The sequence below is a fragment of the Eleutherodactylus coqui genome, chromosome 1, assembly GCF_035609145.1.
Source record: "Eleutherodactylus coqui strain aEleCoq1 chromosome 1, aEleCoq1.hap1, whole genome shotgun sequence".
Taxonomy (NCBI): Eukaryota; Metazoa; Chordata; class Amphibia; order Anura; family Eleutherodactylidae; genus Eleutherodactylus; species Eleutherodactylus coqui.
In genome coordinates, this window is record NC_089837.1 from 277,732,514 (window position 1) to 277,757,547 (window position 25,034).

Below are 25,034 nucleotides of genomic sequence, written 5' to 3' on the forward strand. Positions count from 1 at the left end.
GCAGGCAGTGCCATAATTACTGAATACCGTGACAGGGAATATTTGCACGCAACACAGACCTATGGTGCATGCTGTCCTATCTTTTGCAGGTGCATGCGTTTGCACACCTGTAAAACACGGACATGTGAACACATAGGAAACGAATGGCTCTAATAGACGCGCAAATAAACATGCTCGTCTGAACGAGGCCTTAAGAAACTTCTATATCACAGGTGGATACTTTGGCTCCATCATTACCGGTTGCATTCTTCAACTAAAGCCTCTCTTTCTTCTTTGCTGGGGTTCTTTTGTCTTTCATATGCCTGGTAAAGAATATGTTGGGAAGCAGGTCCCCATTTGAAGCGATTCCGTCTCATTTTCTTGTTGGCAGGTTCTGAGCAGGAATCATCAGATTGCCCTGTGACTTGATTTTGTTGGTTAAACTCTGGAAAGAGAAACAGCAGCTGATCCTGACTGCTTTTGTCTGTCATATTTCCAGAACCCTGGCTGAATTCTGCAAAAAAAAAGGAAAAATTAATCTAGCCATAGAAAACACACATACACATTTTATGCAACTTAAAATCCTGAATGATGATTGTTGAGTGTAAGCAGCAGCCATTCAGTACTGAACAGCTGTTGTGAAAAGTGAATGGAGAGAAGCGGGGGAGAGCATGGAGTGAAATCTCTTCCAGCTGCCCCGGCCACCTTCTGGCCGTTCTGTTAGCGAGCCAGTGATACTCGCTGCTGTGCAGTATCACGAGAGCGAGTATATGCCGTGACGAGTGTCGGGCATCATTTGCCCGACATTTGTCCAGTGTAAATGTGCCTTAACATAAAGGAGATCATGCTATTGTTTCATCCTAATAAACGATGCTGGCTAGAGGCACTGCAAATTGGTATTCATGCTCCATTTATATCTGGTAGATAATAATATGAAATACAATATGCTTGATAAAAGAGTAGTTTAAGACCCCAAAACGCATTGCATGTATTTATAATTTTATGCATGCAACAGGTTTTTTTTTGTTTTATATGTGTAAATAAAAAAATTCTATTTCAAAAACGTCATCTGGACATGCCTTGGAGGGACCCTCTGCTGAGAAAACGATTATTATAACATTTCCATATAGGGGGGGTCTCCAGGAAAGAGACCTCCTTTTCAAGCAAGTCTTCCCAATGTTTTTTTTTTTAAACACTTTCTTTGTTTTTTGGGGGGGAGTTTCCAATTAAGTAATATTATGTTTTTAGCATACAAAAAAGTAATTTGTATAGGGTGCATGCTGCCGCATCAATCGGAACTTCTTCCACAAGGTCGAAGAGACAGACCTTAGGGTATAGAATACATGGCGCTTCCAGATGCGTCTCCATGAACTCAAGAACATCCCTCCAATAAGCTTGTAAAACATGACACTCCCAGAACATATGCATAGTTGTGTCTGCATCCATCAAGCACCTTGCGCCGTCTGAACTAGGGGATAAGCCCATAGCGTTTAGATGGCTAGGAGTATAATAGACTCTATGGAGGAACTTGATTTGTATTAGCCTGTCTCTAGTACTTATTAAGGGAGACCCAGAGCCTGCCAAAAGGCCTCTCCAGTCATCTGAGTCCATGTCCAATATATCCGAGCCACATTTTTTAAGAGCCCTGTCTCCCGGTGAAGCAAAGTTATGTGTCAGCTGTCTATAGAAACAGGAGAGGGGCTTCAGAATATTAGCCATCTGTGCCAACTCCTCCAGCCGAGTCATGACAAGGGGGATACTCAGGCCCTCAAATTAAGCTCTCGGGACATGGCGAAGTTGGAAATACCTAAAAAGGCTAGGTACTAGGCGAGCTACTAGGGAGGCCAAAACGTGTCTGCAATTTTAAAAAGGTACAGAAAACGCCACCTTCAACAACATCTGTGAGGGTAGTGATCCCATGTCATCTCCAGAAGACTATGTCAGGCATACATTGCAAGTGTGGGAGGTTGGGATTACAGCATAGAGGGATATGAGGAGACCACTTGGCTACCTCATCAGGTATCAAATGAAGGGCGGCGTTTCAGATTTTCAGAGTCACCCACATGGGCGCAGGTAGGGCACTTACACGCGAGGTTGGGCCCCTTACTAATAAGCCTCTCAAACTTTGTTCTGAGCCCCCTACTATGCACTCAAATCCCACCACTGGGTTATAGGCAGTAGACGACAGCCAGCACCCCACAAATACCATTTGACTAGCCAGGTAGTAACAGTAGAAAAGGGGAAGGGCCAACCCCCCTCCATCCGTGGGCAGGCAGAGAGTTTCCAATTTGATTTTTGCGAAGGAGTATTTTAGGAGAGCTGTAAAGAATCTTTTAGGGATTAGGATAGGGGCGTTCTGAAATATATACAAAAATTTGGGTAATAACTTCATTTTAATTAGGTTTATACAACCAACTAGGGTCAATGGCAGTGAAGCGCATCACGTTGCCATGTCTCTTGCCCAGTCCAAAAGTGGAGCAAGATTATCTGTGTAAAAATGGTCAGTAGATCTCCGCATCACTATTCCCAACTAGGTGACGCTATCTGTGCACTCCAGGGGGCAGGGAGGGCTAGTGATGCCGCAGGGAGATCGACCGCCAACAGCCCAGTTTTATCCCAGTTAACCCTTACTCCGGAGTACTCTCCGTAAATGTTAAAAATTGAGAGCACTGAGGCTAAAGAGGATTCTGGGTCTTGCAGAAACAGAAGCGTATCATCCGCGTACAATGCCAGCCGCTTTTCATGAGTTCTCAATTGGAACCCCGTGACTGCCATTGACGCTCGAATCTGTACTGCAAGTGGCTCAATTGCGAAAGAGGGCTGGGGACAGAGGAAAACTGCTTAGATATATGGGTGTTCGTCCGCAACCGGGCCACCACTTAATAAAGATTGGCACGAACCCAAAACGAGCCACCACTTCCCACAGATACCTCCACTCCACTGAGTCAAAGGCCTTAGCCTGATCAATGAAGACCAAGGTACACTTCCCTCGGTTGGAATGCGATAGCGCAAGGTTAGTGAAAAGTCTTCTGACATTCATAGTTGTACTCTTGCCTGGCATAAATCCTGACTGATCAGCATGTATGATGTGACTAAGGGCCCTATTAATACGCATTCCCAGAACCTCAGCCAGGATTTTAATATCATTATTGAGTAAGGAGATAGGCCGGTACGAGCCACAGTTCCCTGGTTTTTTTTCCAGGCTTGGGAATCAAGACTATCAAAGCTTCACGCCTAGTTGGTGGCAAACCCCCCTCCCGAAGGATACTGTTTAACACAAGGAGTTTCGGGGCTATAAATTCCACGGTTTTTTTGTACCATTCCATGGGGAGCTCGTCGGGACCTGGGGATTTACTGTTTGGGAAAGATTTAATAGACTCTACAATCTCCTCCTGCTCCAAGTCACCATCCAGCATTGTCGCTCTAGTCTGGGCTAATGTCAGGAAAGTAATAGTGTCAAGGTAGGACTTCAGGGCTTCATCAGGGCAAACGAGCTAGGAGGTATACAGATCTGTGTAAAGGCAACAAATACATTATTGATAAGCTCAGGGTCAGTGACCAAGGCCCCGGATGTATCCTGGATTCCTACAATTGGGGAAATAACATTGTTCTTGCTGGTGAGGTAGGCTAAAAGTCGGCCATTTTTATCCCTTTTATAACTTATATTCTTTCCTCAGACAGTTAAGTGCAAAGTGATTTGCCTCAGGGGGAGCCATAATACAACAGGTTTCCGCCTTGGAGAGACAACGCTCCAAGTCCTCCCTTGCCTGTTGCAGAGACTTTCTATAAACTAAGATGGCCCCAGCAAAAGAACCCTCTACTGAAGGCTTTTAAAGGCCTCCAAGACCGTGGACTCGAATGCCGAAGCAGCATTAATTTCCCAGTAAATCTCCGCCTCCTGGTCAGTATAAGTGCAGACCTCCTGTTGGTCAAGCCAAAAGGGATTAAGTCTCCCCAGGGGACAAGTGTCCCTCCCCTCAAAACTGAGGACCAGCTGTAGTGGTGAGTGGTCCAAAATACCTCGGGGTAGATAAGAGACGTCACACACCAAAGGAAGACATTCCGGGGACCCGAAGCACAGGTCAGTGCGAGAAAAAGAACCATGAGTCACTGAATTGCAAGAGTATGAAATATCGTGTGGATGTTTCAAGCGCCACATCTCCTCCAGCAGATAAGCAGAAGCCCACGTAGGCAACTGGGATTGTGTTAATTATTTTACATAGTTTTGCATCATTTGCAAATATTGATATTTTAATGTCAAATCCCTCCAAATGTTGTTAATATATTAAGAGAACAGGGCCCAATACTGACTTCTATGGTACCCAACTAGTAACGGTGACCCAAACCACCTCCTGCTTTCTATCACTGAGCCAGTTGATGGCAGGTTGGCAGATTCCCTTTAAGAACATGACAATCTCTAGGGATTTTTATCTCCATTTTTCAAAAATCTTAACTTTTTTATTCTTCTGTCAACTTAGACAAATATTCATTGTGAGGTGAGCTGTAGTTTTATTAGGACTATTTTTGGGTACATATAATGTAAAATTGAGAGGGGACAGTGCTATTTTTAATGCATTTAACATGCAGTATAAATGACTTTTTCTTGTAGGCCAGTATGATTAAGATAATACTAAAGTAATATTTTTCTATCTTTCCACAATAAAAACCCTCATTTGGGGAATAATTTATTTTTGCATTATTACAGGCAAAGACAAATAGTTTTGTTTTATTTAATCTTTCCACTGATTGAGCTGTGTGAGGGCTTGTACTTTACATAACAAGCTGTTGTTTTTATTAATACCAATTTGTGGTATATACAATTTTTTCATCACTTTGAAGCTAGTTTCACATGGCCAAGAGCGATATCGGGCTGTGAATCATGGCTCAATATCGCCCTTGCCATCCATGTCACAGCCGCAGCATTGCTTCACATAGTTCTCCCATTGTTTTGGGACAGGCGCTGCTGCCTCCGACCCCATTAGGTTTCATATTTGTGTGAGATTTGTGCATCTCACGATTTTCTCGTCCATGTGAAACCAGCCTAATTGCATTTTTCTGAGAGGCAGCATGAAAAAAGCCATTTTTTTACCTTAATATTTCACCTTTTTTCTACGTCCCTGCAGGGGACATGAATGTGCTGATGATCGGTCAGATTACACACTGCAATACTTCTATATTATGGTCTATTATCTGGGGTTTTTTTACATTAACATCCATGGCAGATCCAGAGGTCTCTGGTTGCTATGGAAACCTGTCAATTATAAACAATTGCATTGCAAATGGCTGATGGGCAGGCAGATGTATCATCTAAAGGGTATAATACAGAAGTTACTCTCAAGTGATGGTGCAAGCACAGCTCTTGAACCTACATCATCACATGGCCATAATAATAGTGTATTTTACGCTGAGTACAAGCCAGGGCGTACTATTACAGCACAAGGTGAGAAGCTGTTAAAGGAGTTGTGTGGTTTAGAAAACTCATTGTCAAATGGAATGAGGTTTGCCCTCTTGAAGACTCTGATCTAATAGCCAGAGTGGCCACCAAGGGCATTTGTTACTCTGGAATACCCAGCATGTTTATGCATTGTGTAATGCTATGTTCCTTGTTTTGGGTAAACTGTAAGGAGCAGTGCCTTTAAGCAAGGAGGCTGTAGGTGTTCTCACGCTCAGTTTGGGTCATGTGTAGAGGGATTTACCTAAATGCCCCCCATGGACTCAGGAGCTTCCTTTTAGTGAAGCCACAGCACTAACTTTCCCCAGATGAAATGCTGGTTCACTTTATGCCCAGCTTAGCTGAGGCACTCCTGCACCCTGGTACCCTCAGAGACCAACCTGCCGGACTCACTCACAGTTTTATACATGGCACTGTGAGCATGGATGGTCCTCTCTTAAGACACTGTGGGGGACACTGTGCTGGAATCTGTAAGGACAGAGGCCTCACCATTCCACTTAATGGCGGTGGTCACCTCAGTGGCACCCATCAGTTGCCAGTGGATTTTTAGTTTTGACGATGAACCTTAGATGGATGTGAGGTCTAAAAAGCAAGTGGTTGGCAATTCCCCTTCTAAGCAAGATAATATTATTACCTGCAGCGACTCCATTCCATGAGAGGAAAAGTGACTTATGACTCCTCCCGTAAGTGATACCCAACCCAGCCAAGCCTGGTACCAAATGCCTAATACAATTCCAGATTGGGTTAACAATAGCTGGTAGAGGAGGCAAGAATTCAGCAAGCTGAGAGAGAGCAGCAAGAGCGACTGCAACTTCAATGAATGACTCCAGAGGAACATCCCCTGGAAAAGTTTGACCCTTATTCCAGATGTGGATCTGTGTGGGACGTAACGAGACATACTATTTTTTTCCACTAAATGTCAGTGGTCTGAGTTGCCCATGATCTCCGTGTTGATGAAATGATTCACTATACTTGCATGGTTGGGGTGCTGGGTCCATGGTAGGCAGTTACCCAAGGCCCGGAGGAGTTGGAGGCCAGCACCCAATCATAGACAACTGGGGAAAGGTGATGTTTACTCAGCCTCCCCTGTTCAAACGTCTGCAGTAGAAGGAGGCACTGCCGGAGCCCCAGATTTGGACTTCCTCTGGCATGAGTATATGCAGGATGCCTAGACCGAAGAGTGGGCTAGGCCTCCCAGTTAAAAAGGGCAATATGTAAATGTGCAATTGTGCCCTGTTGTTATAGTTAGAGGGGGACAGGGATAGGTTTAGGCAGCCAAAAGCCCTAAAGATTGCATTGCTTTTTCATTGTTGATAATTCTCTATGATGTATCTGTTTCATGTTCTTTATGCTTAAAAAAAGAAGAAAAAAGGGGACATTCCTAAAAATGTTCTGTGTTGGCCAGGATGACCATACACAAAGGGGTGGAGGGAATGTAAGAGCGGTAAGGTAACTTCCCTTAGCTGTTTACAGTTGTTTCCTGTTTTTAAGTAAACTGTAAGGAACTGTGTCTTGAAGGAACAGAGGCTGCAGGTGTTCACAGTCAGCAGAAGGTGGGCCTAAGGCCTAGGGAGCGGAGCATGAGAAGCAGTGCTGATGTGTAGAAGGAAGAAAGACACTGAGAGACAGAAAGTGTGATACGCTGAAAGAGGCTTTTTTGATTTCCCTTATGGGCTATGCACCACGCTGCAAAAATCTGTTCTACATACTGCCATGCCAATGCAAGCTCTGACCAGATTGTATTTCCATTTGCTATGCTATTACCAGATGCAAAGCTGAGTTGAGCAACATTCATTGCTACCTCATGTAACTGGATACGGTAAGAGACTGTTTGGCGTTAGAGATACTGTTATTTGCTTTTTCCAGTAAAATTAAAAAACATCACAAGAAATGTGATCATCTAGTGATTTAACCCAAGAGTTGTAGCAGTTTCATCTGAAATGCACACCGGCCGGCTATACTACCACTCTACAGTGTCCTCCCCATGGACTTGGGCTACAGGCACTTCTGCTCAGCGAAGCCACAGCAATCGCGTTTCCCAGATGAAATGCTTGTCCTCTGTATGCCCAGTTTAGCCAAGGAAGCTTTGGACCCTGATACCTCTAGCAACTGACCCACTGGACTTGCTCCCAGTTTTACACATTACATGGACAATCCATAGATATCAATAAGAATGGTGTAATGATTTGTTTCTTCTAAGGTAGAGCTGCAGGGAACTTGATCATTCGGTGCTTGGTTACCCCATAGTTTACAGCTGATTGCTGGGAATGTCAGCACCAGCACACTCTGATCAGAACACTGTGAGAAGTGTTAGACCATAACAATAGCTGGTAAGTATTAGAAACTTTATCCATTAAACTGAAAAAAGTGTGGACCTTTTACTTTGAAACTTACGTCTTAGTATCTCCCGTTGCTTCCTGACATACCAGGTATATAGAGCAGCACGTTTTTGAGTTTTCATAGGAGTCCCTTTGTTGAGATGTTGGGAAAGATGTGATTGGTTTAGTCCAGTAATATCAACCACTTCTCGTTGAGGAATGTTATGTTGCTGCATGTATGCTTTAATCATCTTCGCAGCTCTCCATGGATCTTCACTGTAAAGAAAATAAGAAGTGATGTTATTAAGCTAACATATATAACAACACAGACTACAATAATTGTAATGCAATTATTAAAACCCATCAGCAAAAATGAGCAATATATTTAGGTTAACATTAGAGATGAGCGAACGTACTCGTCCGAGCTTGATACTCGTTCGAGTATTAGCGTGTTTGAGATGCTCGTTACTCGTAACGAGCACCACGCGATGTTCGGGTTACTTTCACTTTCATCTCTGAGACGTTAGCGCGCTTTTCTGGTCAATTGAAAGACAGGGAAGGCATTACAACTTCCCACTGTGACGTTCAAGCCCTATACCACCCCCCTGCAGTGAGTGGCTGGCGAGATCAGGTGTCACCCGAGTATAAAAATCGGCCCCTCCCGCGGCTCGCCTCAGATGCGTTGTGACATAGCTGAGGGACAGTGCTATCGTGTTGGAGCTGCTATAGGGAGAGTGTTAGGAGTTAGTGTAGGCTTCAAGAACCCCAACGGTCCTTCTTAGGGCCACATCTAACCGTGTGCAGTAGTGTGGAGGCTGCTTTTTGCAGTGTTGCACTTTTTTTTTGGGGGGGTATATCGGCCGTGCAGAGCATTGCGCCCTGCAGTAATACTCCAGGGACAGAAGTGTGGAGGCAGGGACAGAAGACATATATTATTGATTGAATATACGCAGTGGGCCTTTTCAAAAAAATATTGGGCAAAAAATCTATTTGGCCTGCCTGTCACTGTGCTCAGTGTTCTGGGTCCGTGTGTGCTGGGTGTAGTAGTTCTACAAAATCATACGCAGCCAGCTAAGTGTTACAGCAGGCTTGCGCCAAATTATTTCCTGGCTCTGAAATCACCGCTCTGTTGCAGTTAGTAACAGTGCAACATTCTGTAGTTCTGTGATACACTCCAGGGACAGAAGACATATATTATTAATTGAATATACGCAGTGGGCCTTTTCTAAAAAATATTGGTCAAAAAATCTATTTGGCCTGCCTGTCACTGTGCTCAGTGTTCTGGGTCTGTGTGTGCTGGGTGTAGTAGTTCTACAAAATCATACGCAGCCAGCTAAGTGTTACAGCAGGCTTGCGCCAAATTATTTCCTGGCTCTGAAATCACCGCTCTGTTGCAGTTAATAACAGTGCAACACTCTGTAGTTCTGTGACACACTCCAGGGACAGAAGACATATATTATTGATTGAATATAGGCAGTGGCAGTGGGCCTTTTCTAAAAAAATATTGGAAAAAAATTTATTTGGCCTGCCTGTCACTGTGCTCAGTGTTCTGGGTCTGTGTGTGCTGGGTATAGTAGTTCTACAAAATCATACGCAGCCAGCTAAGTGTTACAGCAGGCTTGCGCCAAATTATTTCCTGGCGTTCCGTAAGCGAACCCAGCCTCCAACCACAGACCAATAAGCGGCACATTTAATTACAGCGTTGTGTTTCTACATTACTGGTAATACAGCATGCTGAGGGGTAGGGGTAGGTCTAGAGGACGTGGGCGCGGCCGAGGACGCAGAGGCCCTAGTCCGGGTGTGGGCACAGGCCGAGCTCCTGATCCAGGTGTATCGCAGCCGACTGCTGCGGGATTAGGAGAGAGGTACGTTTCTGGCGTCCCCACATTCATAGCACATTTAATGGGTCCACGCGGTAGACCTTTATTAGAAAATGAGCAGTGTGAGCAGGTCTTGTCGTGGATGGCAGAAAGTGCTTCCAGCAACCTATCGTCCACCCACAGTTCTGCGCCGTCCACTGCTGCAACTCAGAATCCTCTGGCTGCTGCTCCTCCTTCCTCCCAGCCTCCTCACTCCATGAAAATGAGACGTTCTGAGGAGCGAGCAGACTCCCAGGAACTGTTCTCGGGCCCCTGCTCAGATTGGGCAGCAGTGGTTCCTCTCCCACCAGAGGAGTTTATCGTGACTGATGCCCAACCATTGCAAAGTTCCCGGGGTCCGAGGGATGAGGCTGGGGACTTCCGGCAACTGTCTCAAGACCTTTCAGTGGGTGAGGAGGCCAATGACGATGAGACACAGTTGTCTATCAGTGAGGTAGTATTAAGGGCATTAAGTCCGAGGGAGGAGCGCACCGAGGATTCTGAGGAAGAGCAGCAGGACAATGAGGTGACTTACCCCACCTGGTTTGCTACGCCTACTGAAGACAGGTCTTCAGAGGGGGAGGCAAGTGCAGCAGCAGGGCAGGTTGCAAGAGGCAGTGCGGTGTCCAGGGGTAGAGGCAGGGCCAGACCGAATAATCCACCAACTGTTTCCCAAAGCGCCCCCTCACGCCATGCCACCCTGCAGAGGCCGAGGTGCTCAAAGGTCTGGCAGTTTTTCACAGAGTGCAGACGACCGACGAACAGTGGTGTGCAACCTTTGTCGCGCCAAGATCAGCCGGGGAGCCACCACCACCAGCCTCACCACCACCAGCATGCGCAGACATATGATGGCCAAGCACCCCACAAGGTGGGACGAAGGCCGTTCACCGCCTCCGGTTTGCACCGCTGACTCTCCCCCTGTGCCCCAACCTGCCACTGAGATCCAACCCCGCTCTGAGGACACAGGCACTACCGTCTCCTGGCCTGAACCCACACCCTCACCTCCGCTGTCCTCGGCCCCATCCACCAATGTCTCTCAGCGCACCGTCCAGCCGTCGCTAGCGCAAGTGTTTGAGCGCAAGCGCAAGTACGCCGCCACGCACCCGCACGCTCAAGCGTTAAACGTGCACGTAGCCAAATTTATCAGCCTGGAGATGCTGCCGTATAGGGTTGTGGAAACGGAGTCCTTCAAAAGTATGATGGCGGCGGCGGCCCGGAGCTACTCAGTTCCCAGTCGATGCCGTCCCAGTCGATGCCGTCCCAGCTACTCAGTTCCCGATGTGCCGTCCCAGCCCTGCACGACCACGTCTCCCGCAACATTGTACGCACCCTCACCAACGCGGTTACTGCCAAGGTCCACTTAACAACGGACACGTGGACAAGCACAGGCGGCCAGGGCCACTATATCTCCCTGACGGCACATTGGGTGAATTTAGTGGAGGCTGGGACAGAGTCAGAGCCTGGGACCGCTCACGTCCTACCCACCCCCAGAATTGTGGGCCACAGCTCGGTGGTGGTATCTGCGGCGGTGTATGCTTCCTCCACTAAACCACCCGCGTCCTCCTCCTCCTCCAACGCAACCTCTGTCTCGCAATCAAGATGTGTCAGCAGCAGCAACACGTCGCCAGCAGTCGGTGTCGCGCGGCGTGGCAGCACAGCGGTGGGCAAGCGTCAGCAGGCCGTGCTGAAACTACTCAGCTTAGGAGATAAGAGGCACACGGCCCACGAACTGCTGCAGGGTCTGACAGAGCAGACCGACCGCTGGCTTGCGCCGCTGAGCCTCCAACCGGGCATGGTCGTGTGTGACAACGGCCGTAACCTGGTGGCGGCTCTGCAGCTCGGCAGCCTCACGCACGTGCCATGCCTGGCCCACGTCTTTAATTTGGTGGTTCAGCTCTTTCTGAAAAGCTACCAATGCTTGTCAGACCTGCTCGGAAAGGTGCGCCGGCTCTGCGCACATTTCCGCAAGTCCCACACGGACGCTGCCACCCTGCGCACCCTGCAACATCGGTTTCATCTGCCAGTGCACCGACTGCTGTGCGACGTACCCACACGGTGCAACTCTACGCTCACATGTTGGCCAGGCTCTATGAGCAGCGTAGAGCTATAGTGGAATACCAACTCCAACATGGGCGGCGCAGTGGGAGTCAGCCTCCTCAATTATTTTCAGAAGAGTGGGCCTGGTTGGCAGACATCTGCCAGGACCTTGGAAAGTTTGAGGAGTCTACCCAGGTGGTGAGCGGCGATGCTGCAATCATTAGCGTCACCATTCCTCTGCTATGCCTCTTGAGAAGTTCCCTGCAAAGCATAAAGGCAGACGCTTTGCGCTCGGAAACAGAGCCGGGGGAAGACAGTATGTCGCTGGATAGTCAGAGCACCCTCCTGTCTATATCTCAGCGCGGTGAGGAGGAGGAGGAGGAGGAGGAAGATGAGGAGGAGGGGGAAGAGACAGCTTGGCCCACTGGTGAGGGTACACATGCTGCTGGCCTGTCATCCTTTCAGCGTGTATGGCCTGAGGAGGAGGAGGAGGATCCTAAAAGTGATCTTCCTAGTGAGGACAGTCATGTGTTGCGTACAGGTAACCTCGCACACATGGCTGACTTCATGTTAGGATGCCTTTCTCGTGACCCTCGCGTTACACGCATTCTGGCCACTACGGATTACTGGGTGTACACACTGCTCGACCCACGGTATAAGGAGAACCTTTCCACTCTCATACCCGAAGAGGAAAGGGGTTCGAGAGTGTTGCTATACCACAGGACCCTGGCGGACAAACTGATGGTAAAATTCCCATATGACAGCGCTAGTGGCCGAAGGCGCAGTTCCGAGGGCCAGGTAGCAGGGGAGGCGCGGAGATCAGGCAGCATGTACAGCACAGGCAGGGCAACACTCTTTAAGGCCCTTGACTGCTTTATGGCTCCCCAGCAAGACTGTGTCACCGCTCCCCAGTCACGGCTGAGTCGGCGGGAGCACTGTAAAAGGATGGTGAGGGAGTACGTAAACGATCGCACGACCGTCCTCCGTGACGCCTCTGCCCCCTACAACTACTGGGTGTCGAAGCTGGACACGTGGCCTGAACTCGCGCTGTATGCCCTGGAGGTGCTTGCTTGTCCAGCGGCTAGCGTCTTGTCAGAGAGGGTGTTTAGTGCGGCTGGGAGAATCATCACAGATAAGCGTACCCGCCTGTCAACCGACAGTGCCGACAGGCTAACACTCATCAAGATGAACAAAGCCTGGATTTCCCCAGACTTCTCTTCTCCACCAGCGGACAGCAGCGATACCTAAGCAATACGTAGGCTGCACCCGCGGATGGAAGCATCGTTCTGTATCCCCATCAAAAACGGGGACCTTTTCGCTTCATCAATCTGTGTATAATATTCCTCCTCCTCCTCCTGCTCCTCCTCCTGAAACCTCACATAATCACGCCGAACGGGCAATTTTTCTTAGGCCCACAAGGCTCAGTCATATAATTTTTCTAAACAATTTTTATACGTTTCAATGCTCATTAAAGCGTTGAAACTTTCACCTCAACCAATTTTTATTTTAATTGGGCTGCCTCCTGGCCTAGTTACCAATTAAGCCACATTAACCAAAGCGATTAATGGGTTTCACCTGCCCTCTTGGTTGGGCATGGGCAATTTTTCAGAGGTACATTAGTACTGTTGATACACCAATTTTTGGGGGCCCTCGCCTACAGTGTAATCAAATTAATTTTTAGCCCACCTGCATTACAGCTGACGTTACATCAGCTGTGTTGGGCACTGCAATGGGATGTATTTATGTACCGCCGGTGGGTTCCAGGGAGCCACCCATGCTGTGGGTCCACAGGGAGTTGTAAATGCATCTGTGTCCACTTCTAAAGAACCCCAGTCTGACTGGGGCATGCAGTGTGGGCCGAAGCCCATCTGCATTAAACATGACATTATTACCTCAGCTGTGATGGGCAATGCAATGGGATATATTTATGTACCGCCGGTGGGTTCCAGGGAGCCACCCATGCTGTGGGTCCACACGGAGTTGTAACTACATGTGTCCACTTCTAAAGAACCCCAGTCTGACTGGGGCATGCAGTGTGGGCCGAAGCCCACCTGCATTAAACATGACATTATTACCTCAGCTGTGATGGGCAATGCAATGGGATATATTTATGTACCGCCAGTGGCTTCCTGGCACCCACCCATGCTGTGGGTCCACAGGGAGTTGTAAATGCATCTGTGTCCACTTCTAAAGAACCCCAGTCTGACTGGAGCATGCAGTGTGGGCCGAAGCCCACCTGCATTTCATCTGACGTTAGCTCTGCTGTCCAGGGCACTGCAATGGGATACATTTATGTACAGCGTGTGGGTTCCATGGAGCCACCCTTGCTGTGGGTGCACACGGAATTCCCATTGCGGAGTTGGGGATTCCCAGTTGTACCTGCCTGTGACTATTTCTCAAAAACCGCGGTCTGACTGGGGCATGCAGACACCTTGACAGAATGAATAGTGTGTGGCACATAGGTTCCCCATTGCTATGCCCACGTGTGCAGCTCCAGATGGAGGTGGCACAGGATTGGATTTCTCATTGCTTCTGTACAGCATTGTGGGCTATCGCCCCGCCCCTTTTAAAGAGGGTCGCTGCCTAGCCGTGCCAACCCTCTGCAGTGTGTGCCTGCGGTTCCTCCTCATGGCAGACGCACTTATAAATAGACATGAGGGTGGCGTGGCATGAGGGCAGCTGAAGGCTGGGCAGGGACAGTTTGGTGTGCGCTGTGGACACTGGGTCGTGGGGGGGGTGGTTGGTCAGCATGTAACCCAGGAGAAGTGGCAGCGGAGTGTCATGCAGGCAGTGATTGTGCTTTGTTGGAGGTAGTGTGGTGCTTAGCTAAGGTATCCATTGCTAATGAGGGCTTTTCAGAAGTAAAAGTTGTTGGGGGGGGGGCCCACTCTTGCCGCTATTGTGGCTTAATAGTGGGACCTGTGAACTTGAGATGCAGCCCAACATGTTGCCCCTCGCCTGCCCTATCCGTTGCTGTGTCGGTCCCATCACTTTCTTGAATTGCCCAGATTTTCACAAATGGAAACCTTAGCGAGCATCGGCGATATACAAAAATGCTCGAGTCGCCCATTGACTTCAATGGGGTTCGTTACTCGAAACGAACCCTCGAGCATTGCGATAATTTCGTCCCGAGTAACGAGCACCCGAGCATTTTGGTGCTCGCTCATCTCTAGTTAAAATATATACTTTATTATAATACTGGGAAACAAAAAAATATTTTTTTCTTGGTGCCTGGAATTTTCAACCTGATTGTGGGTATTTGTGTGCTGCTGATTCCAGAAATTCTTTTTTTTTTCTTTGTAGGAGCTCTAATTTTTGAGATATCGCTGATATTAATTATTACTTTATTTTTGCTGCAGAATTTCTTTACTGTTCATGTACAATATATCCTTGATTTTGTTGATGTTCATATGTGTTTTGTTTCCATTATATGTCCATCATCCTGATGTTTTTAGTTTCATTTGCGGGGAATAAACATTCCCTCAGCAGAGACAATCTATAACAGACTTTGTGAAAAGAGCTAATTTAGCTTACTTCGCAGTGAAACTGGGGTACCAATACAAGCCTTGAGCACCACATATTGTGTGCAAAGCATGTACAGAGCATTAGCGACAATGGTGGAATGGGAAAAGGAAGTGCATGAAATTTGGTATGGCACGAGCAGAGCAACTATAGCAATGACTGTTACTTTTGTTTGGTGAATATAAAGGGTATCAATAGGAAAAACAGAGTAAGTGGACATATCTCGATTTAGCCTCCGTAATCACCCTGTACTACATTCAAGATATATACCTGTCCTAACATGTAGCAGCCTTCCAGAGCTCTCCGAAGAAAAAGATGAGCCGGATGGTGAGAAAGAAAGCTATGCTGAACTACATGACAGTGACTTTGAAAGACCAGCTGCATCAGATTTCAATCACATAGAATTACAACCTCATAAGACAACTAAATCTTCCAAAGAAGAGTTGTTAGCTTCCCGGCTGGCAGAAAGAAGTTTACCGTTAACGGAAACTAAAATCACAGTATACCTCAACAGAGAAGAAGAGTTTCTGCCATTCTTCACATAAGAAATTTATTTTGTTTTCTTGCAACGTGCAAGGGTTACTCATGAAACTGAATGTGAGTGAATACACACCAAGCAAATGGTGGTTGTTCTTAGATAGCTCCAAATGCAGCCTAAAATGCGTACTTCTACATAACAGAAACAGATTCAGGTTAATTCCTATTGGTCACTCAGTTAGTATGCGGGAAGATCAGGCAACAATAGCCACAGTCCTACAGAAGACAGTGTATCGCGGTCACCAAGAGATCATTTATGTGAATTTGAAAATGGTAAATTTCTTTCTATGGCAGCAGAGCAAGTACACAAAGTACCCATGTTTTCTATGTCTGTGGGACAGCATAGCTAAAGATCAATAGTGGGTGAGATAATGGCCTTTGAGAGAAAACATGGTTCCTGGAGAAAAAAAATATCATCACAGAACCTTTGGTGGATAGAGAAAAGATCATATTGCCACCATTACACATTAAACTTGGTTTTGTAGAGAGAATCACTTTGCAATCCCACCTGCCGCACAAGCTACCATCTTAGGCAGAGTAGCCTAACTCTACCCAGCCAGAGGTGGCGCACCCACTCGAAGTATCCCTGCTGACTTCTGAAAATTTCCTGGGGTGAACATGGAGAAATTAAAGGAGGTATATTCGATGGACGACAAATCAGGGAACTTATGAAAGACCACCGCTTGCAAGATTCTATGAACAATGTTGAGACATGTGCGTGGTCATCGTTCCGTATGGTTGTAAAGAATTTTCTTGGAAACGACAAAGCTGCTGACTACAGTGCACTCATGGGGAATATGCTCACTACATTTTCTACACTTGGTTGCAACATGAGTATCTGTACAATCATTTGGATAGATTTCCATTGTGTGGGGAACGATTTCACCAAGAAATAAGGATCATGGAAGAACGGTACTGTGGATGTTGGAATACATATATGATGGGAAACTACTGTTAGAGCATCCATTGCGAATGTCCAGGAACATCACATCGTAGGAAATCATAGAAACCCCCTTACATTCAGTGGAAGTATTGCACTTTGGGCAAGATGCGTGTTACTATTCAATCCCATGTTACTATTAAATCCTATTGATTTGGAATATACTTTGGCCTTTGATCAATTTTTGATTTTTGTATGTGACCATGTATCATTTGTTTTTAAAATGATTATAATAAAGTATATGTTAACTGAGATATAGTGCTTGTTTTTGTTGATGGGTTTACATGAATTGCTGAGCATTTTCACATGCATTGTTCAGCATTGTTTTGGACCTATGTTTGGATTACTGCAACTATTAGCAAGCATACAAATAATATTACACATATTACAGTGAACAATAAAAAAACACATATGATCCTGAAAACCTTTTCTAATCATAATTGCAAATGTGTCACTACTTTTTGCTGTGTTTTATTTTTCCGTGACGCATAGGCCTATTTTTTATTCTGTTTTAAAATTTTACTAGGGGTAAAAAGTTTTTAAAAAAAAATTTTCTTTTTTATAGTTTATTTTTAAAATTAGTATATTTACACTAAAATAAAGTAGGGAATGGGCTCCCTATTTTCTTTTGGACGTTTTAACATATCATTTATATAGTCTGATTACAAGGGACATATGGCGACAGTTTTGGTTGGTGTCGGCGATGGGTCATTTTCTTTTTTATGTGTATATTTTTTTTATTTTATACTGTAATTTTTTAACTTATTTTTGTAACTTTTTTTTAACATCTATGTTCCCTATGACATCCTGTAGAAGCCCCAGTTACAGGGGAAAACATCCCCCTGCAGTGTCAATAGTCACTAACATAGCTGATTCTGGGTCTGCTAGGACATTGCAGCTTTGCCTTGGCAGGGGGCATCCAGAGTCAAATGATTGCCGAGTCGAATAGCGGAAGTAATGTAGTAGCCCAAAGTCTATATATCTGGCCCCTTCATAATAGTCATGCATGTCATGTCTTCAGTGTGGATGCATTGTGCAAATTGTCTTGTCTCTAGTTATGTGTATTGCACAGCTGCAGCATGTACAGCATGTAAGAGGGTAATGTCTGTGAATGGCTGGGATATGTCTGGAAATTATAACCAATTGTCTTGTCATGTGATGTTGTATGATATAAATATGAGTGCAAGCCAAAAAGTATGGTGAGTCTGTTCTTCTGGGTTGCTTGAAAGAGAGTGCCAGCCACATAAGGGTACCTTCAACCCTCATGTGGTGAAGAATGGAAGCTGAGGAGAGGTATCTTGATGTTCCCATCCCAGGAACTCTACCTTGAGGGAGAGTGGAAGGAGCCTGCCATGCAGTGTTCTGTCTTCTGAGTACAAGTGAGTGTCAGCAGAGTGCTTTTACACCTCCGGTGAGTCTGTCCAGGAGCGAAGTCATACAAATAACTAGGACTGTAGGCCCGGTTTCATCCTGTGTTTTCCTCCCTGACCTTGCTGAAATTGTTTTCTCCTGCAATGGTGTGTGAAGTCTGTTTTCTTGAAAAAGTAAAGTTCCAGTCACTGCCCATTCCCAGTGATTGAAGTATTCAACTATAACTGTGTGTGGACTCTATTATTTTTCCCGCTGGACAACCAATGGTGTGAAAGAACAGTGGTGTCACGAGTGACAACTTCTTCAGTCCACTACACATCTATACAGGTAACTGCTGTCCCAGTGTTGCCTGGAAGAGGCCTAGTGGTGCCTTGGCTCAGGCCATACGCGTCCCTCTGGGGAGGAGTTTGGTAAAGCCACTGTGACAAGTGCCATCTCCTCAGCATGTGTCTTGGGTCTCAGTTGCTGCAAGATACCACAGTAACACTTCCACTGTCTCTCTTCACTACATAGCATTCATGGAATGCTGTGCAGGCTGTAAAGGAGAAGGTCGAAGCTGTTAAAAACTGCCAAGAACTTGACCTGCTTCTACTACATTGCAGGAACAGGAGCTTTAATCCTGTACTATATTTTTACTATAGTCCGGGATTAAAGCCCAGATTGAAGTGTCATAAATTTACTGTGCTTGGCCTTTAAGGGGTTAAAAAAATTTGTTCCGCATGAATTAACATAGTAACATAGTATGTTAGGCTGAATGAAGACAATGTCAATCTAGTTCAGCCTGTTTTAATCTCCCACTTGTTGGTACACAGGAAGGCCTCCTGCACACGGGCGGAAATTCTGCAGTGTGCCTGCCTGCATAGGATTGCATTGCAAAACGCAATCCTATGCACACAGCCGCAATTTGTCCATGTGAAGACACATGCAGAAAAAAAATCGCAGCATGTTCTATTTCTGTGCGGGTCTCACAGAGGCCTGCACAGAAATGTCAGTAGTGACGGGCTGGCTCCACTCTGCGCATGTGCTGGCTGGCCGGCACATAGCAGAGATGGAAGATGCCGGGAGCGCGTGAGCAGCAGGCCTCTGCAGGGGCACGGGTCCGTATCCCCCTGCGAGGATTCTCGCAGCGGGATTTGACCCGGCCGCCTGCGGGCGGCCGAAGGCATAGGAGAGTCCCACGAGCCAATTACCTCCGATAGAGGAAAAAATTCCTTCTTGACTCCATAATGGCAGCCAGAGTAATTACTCGATGAAAATCCCCGCTGGTCACCTAATGTCTATATCCTGTAATATCATAGCGCTCGAGAAAGACATCTAGTCCTGTCCTAAACTACTCTATGGATTTTGCCATCACCACGTCCTCAGGCAGAGAGTTCCACAGTCCCCTTCTGTGTTGGTGATGAAACCTGCTTTCTTCTAGACGTAGAGGATACCCTCTTGTTACCGTCGCAGTCCTGGGTTTAAACAGATCATGTGAGAGATCCTTGTATTGTCCCCTAATGTATTTATACATAGTTATTTGGTCGCCCCTTAACAGTCTTTTTTCCAGGGTAAATAATCCCAATTTTAATAGTCTCTCTAGGTATCCAGTCCCTTCATTTCATGAATGAGTTTAGTTGACCTTCTTTGAATCCCTTCAAGCACTGCAACATCTTTCCTGAGCACCGGTGTCCAGAACTGTACACAGTATTCCATGTGAAGTCTGACAAATCCCTTGTATAGTGGAAGAATAATGTTCTCGTCCCTCGCCCCTATGCCTCTTTTAATTCGTTGCCAAGACTATATTTGCTTTTGCAGCAGCTGACTGGCATTGATTGCTCCAGTTAAATCTACAGTCCACTAGTACCCCCAGGTCTTTTTCCATATCACTTTTCCCTAGCAGTACCCCGTTTAGTGTATATTGGTGACACCCCTTTCTCCTGCCCATGTGCATAACCTTACATTTATCAATATTGAATTTCATTTGCCATTTTTCTACCCAAGCCCCTAGTTTATCTAGGTCCTTTTGTAGCCGCACATTGTCCTCTGTTGTATTAGTTGCCATGTATAATTTTGTATCATCTGCAAATATTGATATTTTACTCTATCAGGTCATTGATAAATATGTTGAACAGAATGGGGCCTAATACTGAACCCTGTGGCACCCCACTAGCAACAGTGGCCCAATCAGAGTATGAACTATTTACTACTACCCTCTGCTTTTTTATCTCTGGGCCAGTTCCTTACGTAGGTACACACGTTTTTGCCCAGACCAAGCTATCTCATTTTATATATCAATCTATTGTGCGGCACAGTGTTAAATACTTTAGAGAAATCTAGATAAACAAGATCAATAGACTCTTCCAGGTCCATCCTAGAACTTACTTCATCGTAGAAGCTGATCAAATTGGTCTGACATGATCGACTCCTCATGAACCCATGCTAAAGAGGAGTTATGCCATTGTTTTCCTTGAGGTATTCTAGAATGGCGTCACTCAGAAACCACTTGAATATTTTTCCAATTATTGAAATTAGACTTACTGGCCTGTAGTTACCAGGCTCTCTTTTAGACCCCTTTTTGTATATTGGAACCACATTGGCAATGCGCCAATCCAGCAGTACAAGCCCGGTCTCAATAGTGTCCATAAAGATAAGAAATAGCGGTCTAGCTATCACTTCACCTAGTTTCCTTAGAACCCTTAGATGTATTTCATCCAGGCCCGGCAATTTATTAATTTCAATCCTTTTTAACTGATTTTGCACTTTCTCCTGTGTTAAGGCCCATTTAGACACAGCGATTATCACTCAAAATTCGCTCAAAAGCAGTCTTTTGAGCGATAATCGTTGTGTCTAACTGCACTGACATTGTGCAGTTTTTGTTAAGCTGTCGCTCATCGTTGTCATTCAGCAACGATGAACCTTATCAGGGATTCACAGAGGGATACAGCTGATACTATTGTTTTAGCTCCCTGATGACAGGCCAGGTATAAAGAACGCAGCTGTCCAGCTGCGTTCTCCATAACCTGTTCGGAGCACTCGGCTGTATAACAGCCGGGTGCTCCGTGCAGAAAACAGCTGAATGCACAAGACAAGGGGGGCCACCCTGCTTGTCTTCTGCATCCTCCGCTGGGAGCACTCGCTGTATGACAACTGGGCGCTCCCAGTGGGAAACAGCTCCATAATAAGGCTTCTTGTTAAATGACAGCTGGAAATTAATTATATTGTGGTCACTATTTCCCAAGTGTCCCTGCACTTGCACCCCCATGATTCTGTCTGGTTTGTTAGCTAATAATAAGTCCAGAGTGGCCCTCCCTCTAGTTGGCTCCGCACAAGGTAGTTATCTTTAATTGTTCTCCAGAACTTATTACCCTTGTTAGATTTGCAGGTTTCGCCTTCCCATATTATATCCGGATAATTAAAGTCCCTAATAAGATTTCAGTTTCTTCTGTTGCTTTTGGTGGCCTATAGAAAACCCCTAAAATCAGGATTTTGTTATTTTTTTTCTACCTGTATTTCTACCCACAGAGATTCCACGCGTTCAACCCCTGCAAGTATATCTTCTTGTAGCTTCGGCATTAAGTACAATTTAACATACAGACATACTCCTCCTCCTTTTTGGTTTCCATTGTCTCTTCTGAAGGGATTGTACCCCTGTAAATTTATCACCCAATCGCACTTATCATCAAGCCATATTTCCATTATTCCTACTATATCGTAATTTTTGTCAGACATTCTTGCTTCAAACTCACCCATTTTACCAATCAGACTTCTTGCATTCGTTGCCACACAATTTATGCAGTTGTTGTTCTTTATATTCATTTTGCTACTAATGGTACTATTTTCTATTCTGTCAGTCCTAACTGTACTAACCCCACCCCCTGCTCGACCCCCGGTTCCATTTTTTGGTCCCAGGTCGCTATCTACACTGTCTACCCCCCTGTTTCTCTTTTTGCCCTCCCCCCAGCATAAACTTTCCAAACAATCAATGTTTTCATCAGTATATCAGGAATTAAGGCACTCATTGTTATAGTAGGCTCTGGGAGTGATGAGCTTGGTTGACAGTACTCAACACTTTTTCCTCCCTGGCTCTCTTCTGCTCCAGGCATGGGCATTGCATTGGCACCCAGTGCCAGAAGGTAGTACGTGGTGGCATCAGGACATAGCACAGCGCCTGGAGTATATAGCACCCAAAGTGGCAGTGTTGTCCCAAGAATACACTGAATACAATAGGATGAACACGGCACCCAGGGGAGGAGTGAGGAGCAGTGAATAATTTTTCTTTTCTTGGTCTGGTCTGTGGTCCGATTCAGTGGACTGGGGTCTGTATTATTTATGAGATCTGGGATCTGATCTATTTTCTTTATTAACTATGGGGTCTGATCAAGGCTCTGTATTAATTTTAGGGTGTGATATGGGAACTGTATTAATTGTGGATATGGGGTCTGATCTGGGGTCAATGGCATGTTGGGTTGTGATCTCAGGTATGTATTAATTTTGGGATCTGTATTAATTTGTGGGGTCTGATCAGTTATCTGATCGAGGGTCTGTATTAATTTAGGTGTTTGATCAGAGATCTATATGAATTTGAGGGTCTGATCAGGCTTTTTAAAATTAATTTTGAGTGTCTGATCTGTGCTCTGTATTTATTTAGGAGTCTGATTGGAGGTCTGCATTATATGTAGCTTTGGTAAGTGGGTTGTCTACCCCTGTATTTTTTTTCAATTCCAATAAATGTTATAAAAGAACACCTATTCACTTTACTGATCTCCTGCTGTCCTCTCACAAAATAGGTAAGTGACTGTTGCAGCCAATTTCTGTGAGCAGTTAGATTGAAGGGATATTGCTGCAGCCCGTGATTCACTGCAGTGGTCAGATGTCCTTGCAGGATGTCATTGCTGGACAAAGATGTACAGAGACCGGAGAAGCACTGGAACAGGAGCAATGGGGGATTGGTAAGGCGAGTATGTCTTCTTTTACCGCTCTATAGTATTTTCAGCAATTTAAAGAAAAAAACTATATTGCTTAACAACCCCTTTAATTCCTGGTTCTGGATGGGGTTTGAATTAATTTTGGAACCTGGTCTGGGAACTGTTTGATTTCGTGGTCTGGATTGGAGTTTCATACTTTCCCTGCCCCATCCTGTGCTTTCTAATAGTTTTTTTGCTTTGAGACCCAGCATTTTCTACTTATGCTCTTGCTTTCATCTGTATCCACACCCTCAGACACTTTTGTTTTGGCAGTATCATATTTTGTGAGCATTGAACAGCACTATATAAGTACAATAACAGGGCAAATGGGGCAGCAACAGGCACATAATTGGTGGTGGCAACAGGATGGTAGTATTAAAATGCGGCATAATGGGGGAGAGGGTTGTTGATACAGAGAGTTGGGATGAGCTACGAAAGCAATGAGCTGAAGTCAGAGAGGTAACCTAAATCTCCTGAGCCCCGATGCAAAATATGTAAGAGAGCCACCGCACCCAGTGCCATTTATAATACTGGTGTCTTCTTTTGCAGAGAAGGAGTTTTGGTCGACTGCCTCTTCTACACCACTATAGCTATATCACTAGCCAAAGATGTCTGGACAGCAAACTTTGCTGACTTTAGGAGAAATCTTCATGGTCTGAGACAAAATGAGAGGAAAAGGAAAGTAAACAAATTTGAGTAGCACATGCTTGTGAAGAGTATCATGCAATTAAGAAGATGCTTTTTATAAGAATAGCCTCCTGATACCAAGTATAGCAAATGTTTTAGGTATAAAACCCTTTATCAAGATATATATGGACAAATCTATAGATATATCCTGAAGAGCAGCTGCGATGCATCAAATGTCAAGCTTCCTAGTATCTCCCCAGCCCCTCATACCTCCCGTACGTACAGGAACCTTCAGGGCATTCACACCAATAATAATAATTTTACTGAGTCTCTACAGTCTTCTCTGTCCGCTATCTCTCTCCTCTCCTGCCCCAACCTGGCTGCTGCATATTACAACACTACTCTCAAACATGCCCAGGATGAAGCAGCGCCTACCGTAACCCAAGCCATGTGATATAGACCGCGGCAACCCTGGCTCACGCCTCAAACGTGATTGATCCGGCGGTGCTCTAGGTGTGCTGAATGGCTGTAAAGGGAGTCTCAAAAGTCTTCCCCTCCTCATTCAAACACGCTATCATATCCCCACTACTAAAGAAACTGACTCTTGACTTGACCGATGCTGCCAACTATCAACCCATCTCAAACGTCTCCTTCATCTCCAAACTACTAAAATGCCTGGTTTACTCTCGCCTTATAAGCATAAGCTATCTCTCAGAAAACTGTCTTCTTGACTGTCTACAGTCCAGCTTCCGGCCCCTACACTCAACAGAAACCGCCCTGAATAAAGTGTCAAACGACCTCCTGATGGCCAAATCGAGGGGTGACTACTCCCTACTGATCCTCCTCGACCTCTCTGCAGCATTCAACACTGTCGACCACAAACTCCTTCTCAGTCGACCACAAACTCCTCCATTGGATTAAAGGACACTGCCCTCTCTGGGTTCTCCATCTACCTATCCGACCGCTCCTTCAGTGTCTGCTTTGCTGACTCTACCTCCCCTCGTCTTCCCCTTGCTGTTGGGGTCCCCCAGGGCTCGGTCCTCAGCCCCCTCCTCTTCTTCATCTACACAGCCCCCATTGGATAGACCATCAGGAGACTTGGTTTTCAGTACCATATGCTGACGATACCCAGTAATATACCTCCTCCCGAGAAATCACAATGAACATTGCTCCAGAACACCACCGACTATCTGTCTGCAGTCTATAACACTATGTCCTCTCTCTACCTAAAAAGTGAACCTCTCAAAAACTGACTTTCTCCCGTTTCCGCCCTATACTAACCAACATCTCTATCTCAGTGTGTGGCACCACCATAACTCCCAGATAGCACGCCCACTGGCTTGGGGTCATATTTAACTCTGATCTCCCCTTCACCCCCTATATCTAATCTCTCGCCCGAACATGTCAGTTAGACCTCAAGAACATTGCTAAAATACGCCCCTTTTT

The 25,034-nt window shown here is 45.8% G+C and overlaps 1 protein-coding gene across 1 annotated transcript in view; it reads right to left on the bottom strand.

The window, feature by feature from the left end:
• The window catches only part of HNF1B (HNF1 homeobox B), a 129,683-nt gene that overhangs the window by 91,620 nt on the left and 13,029 nt on the right, over positions 1 to 25,034 (bottom strand). The window contains exons 2-3 of the mRNA XM_066583953.1: positions 7,826 to 8,025; positions 238 to 493 (exon numbers count right to left, since the gene is read on the bottom strand). Of these exons, the coding sequence (XP_066440050.1) occupies positions 238 to 493; positions 7,826 to 8,025 (456 nt within the window). The remainder of the gene's footprint in view (positions 1 to 237; positions 494 to 7,825; positions 8,026 to 25,034) is intronic.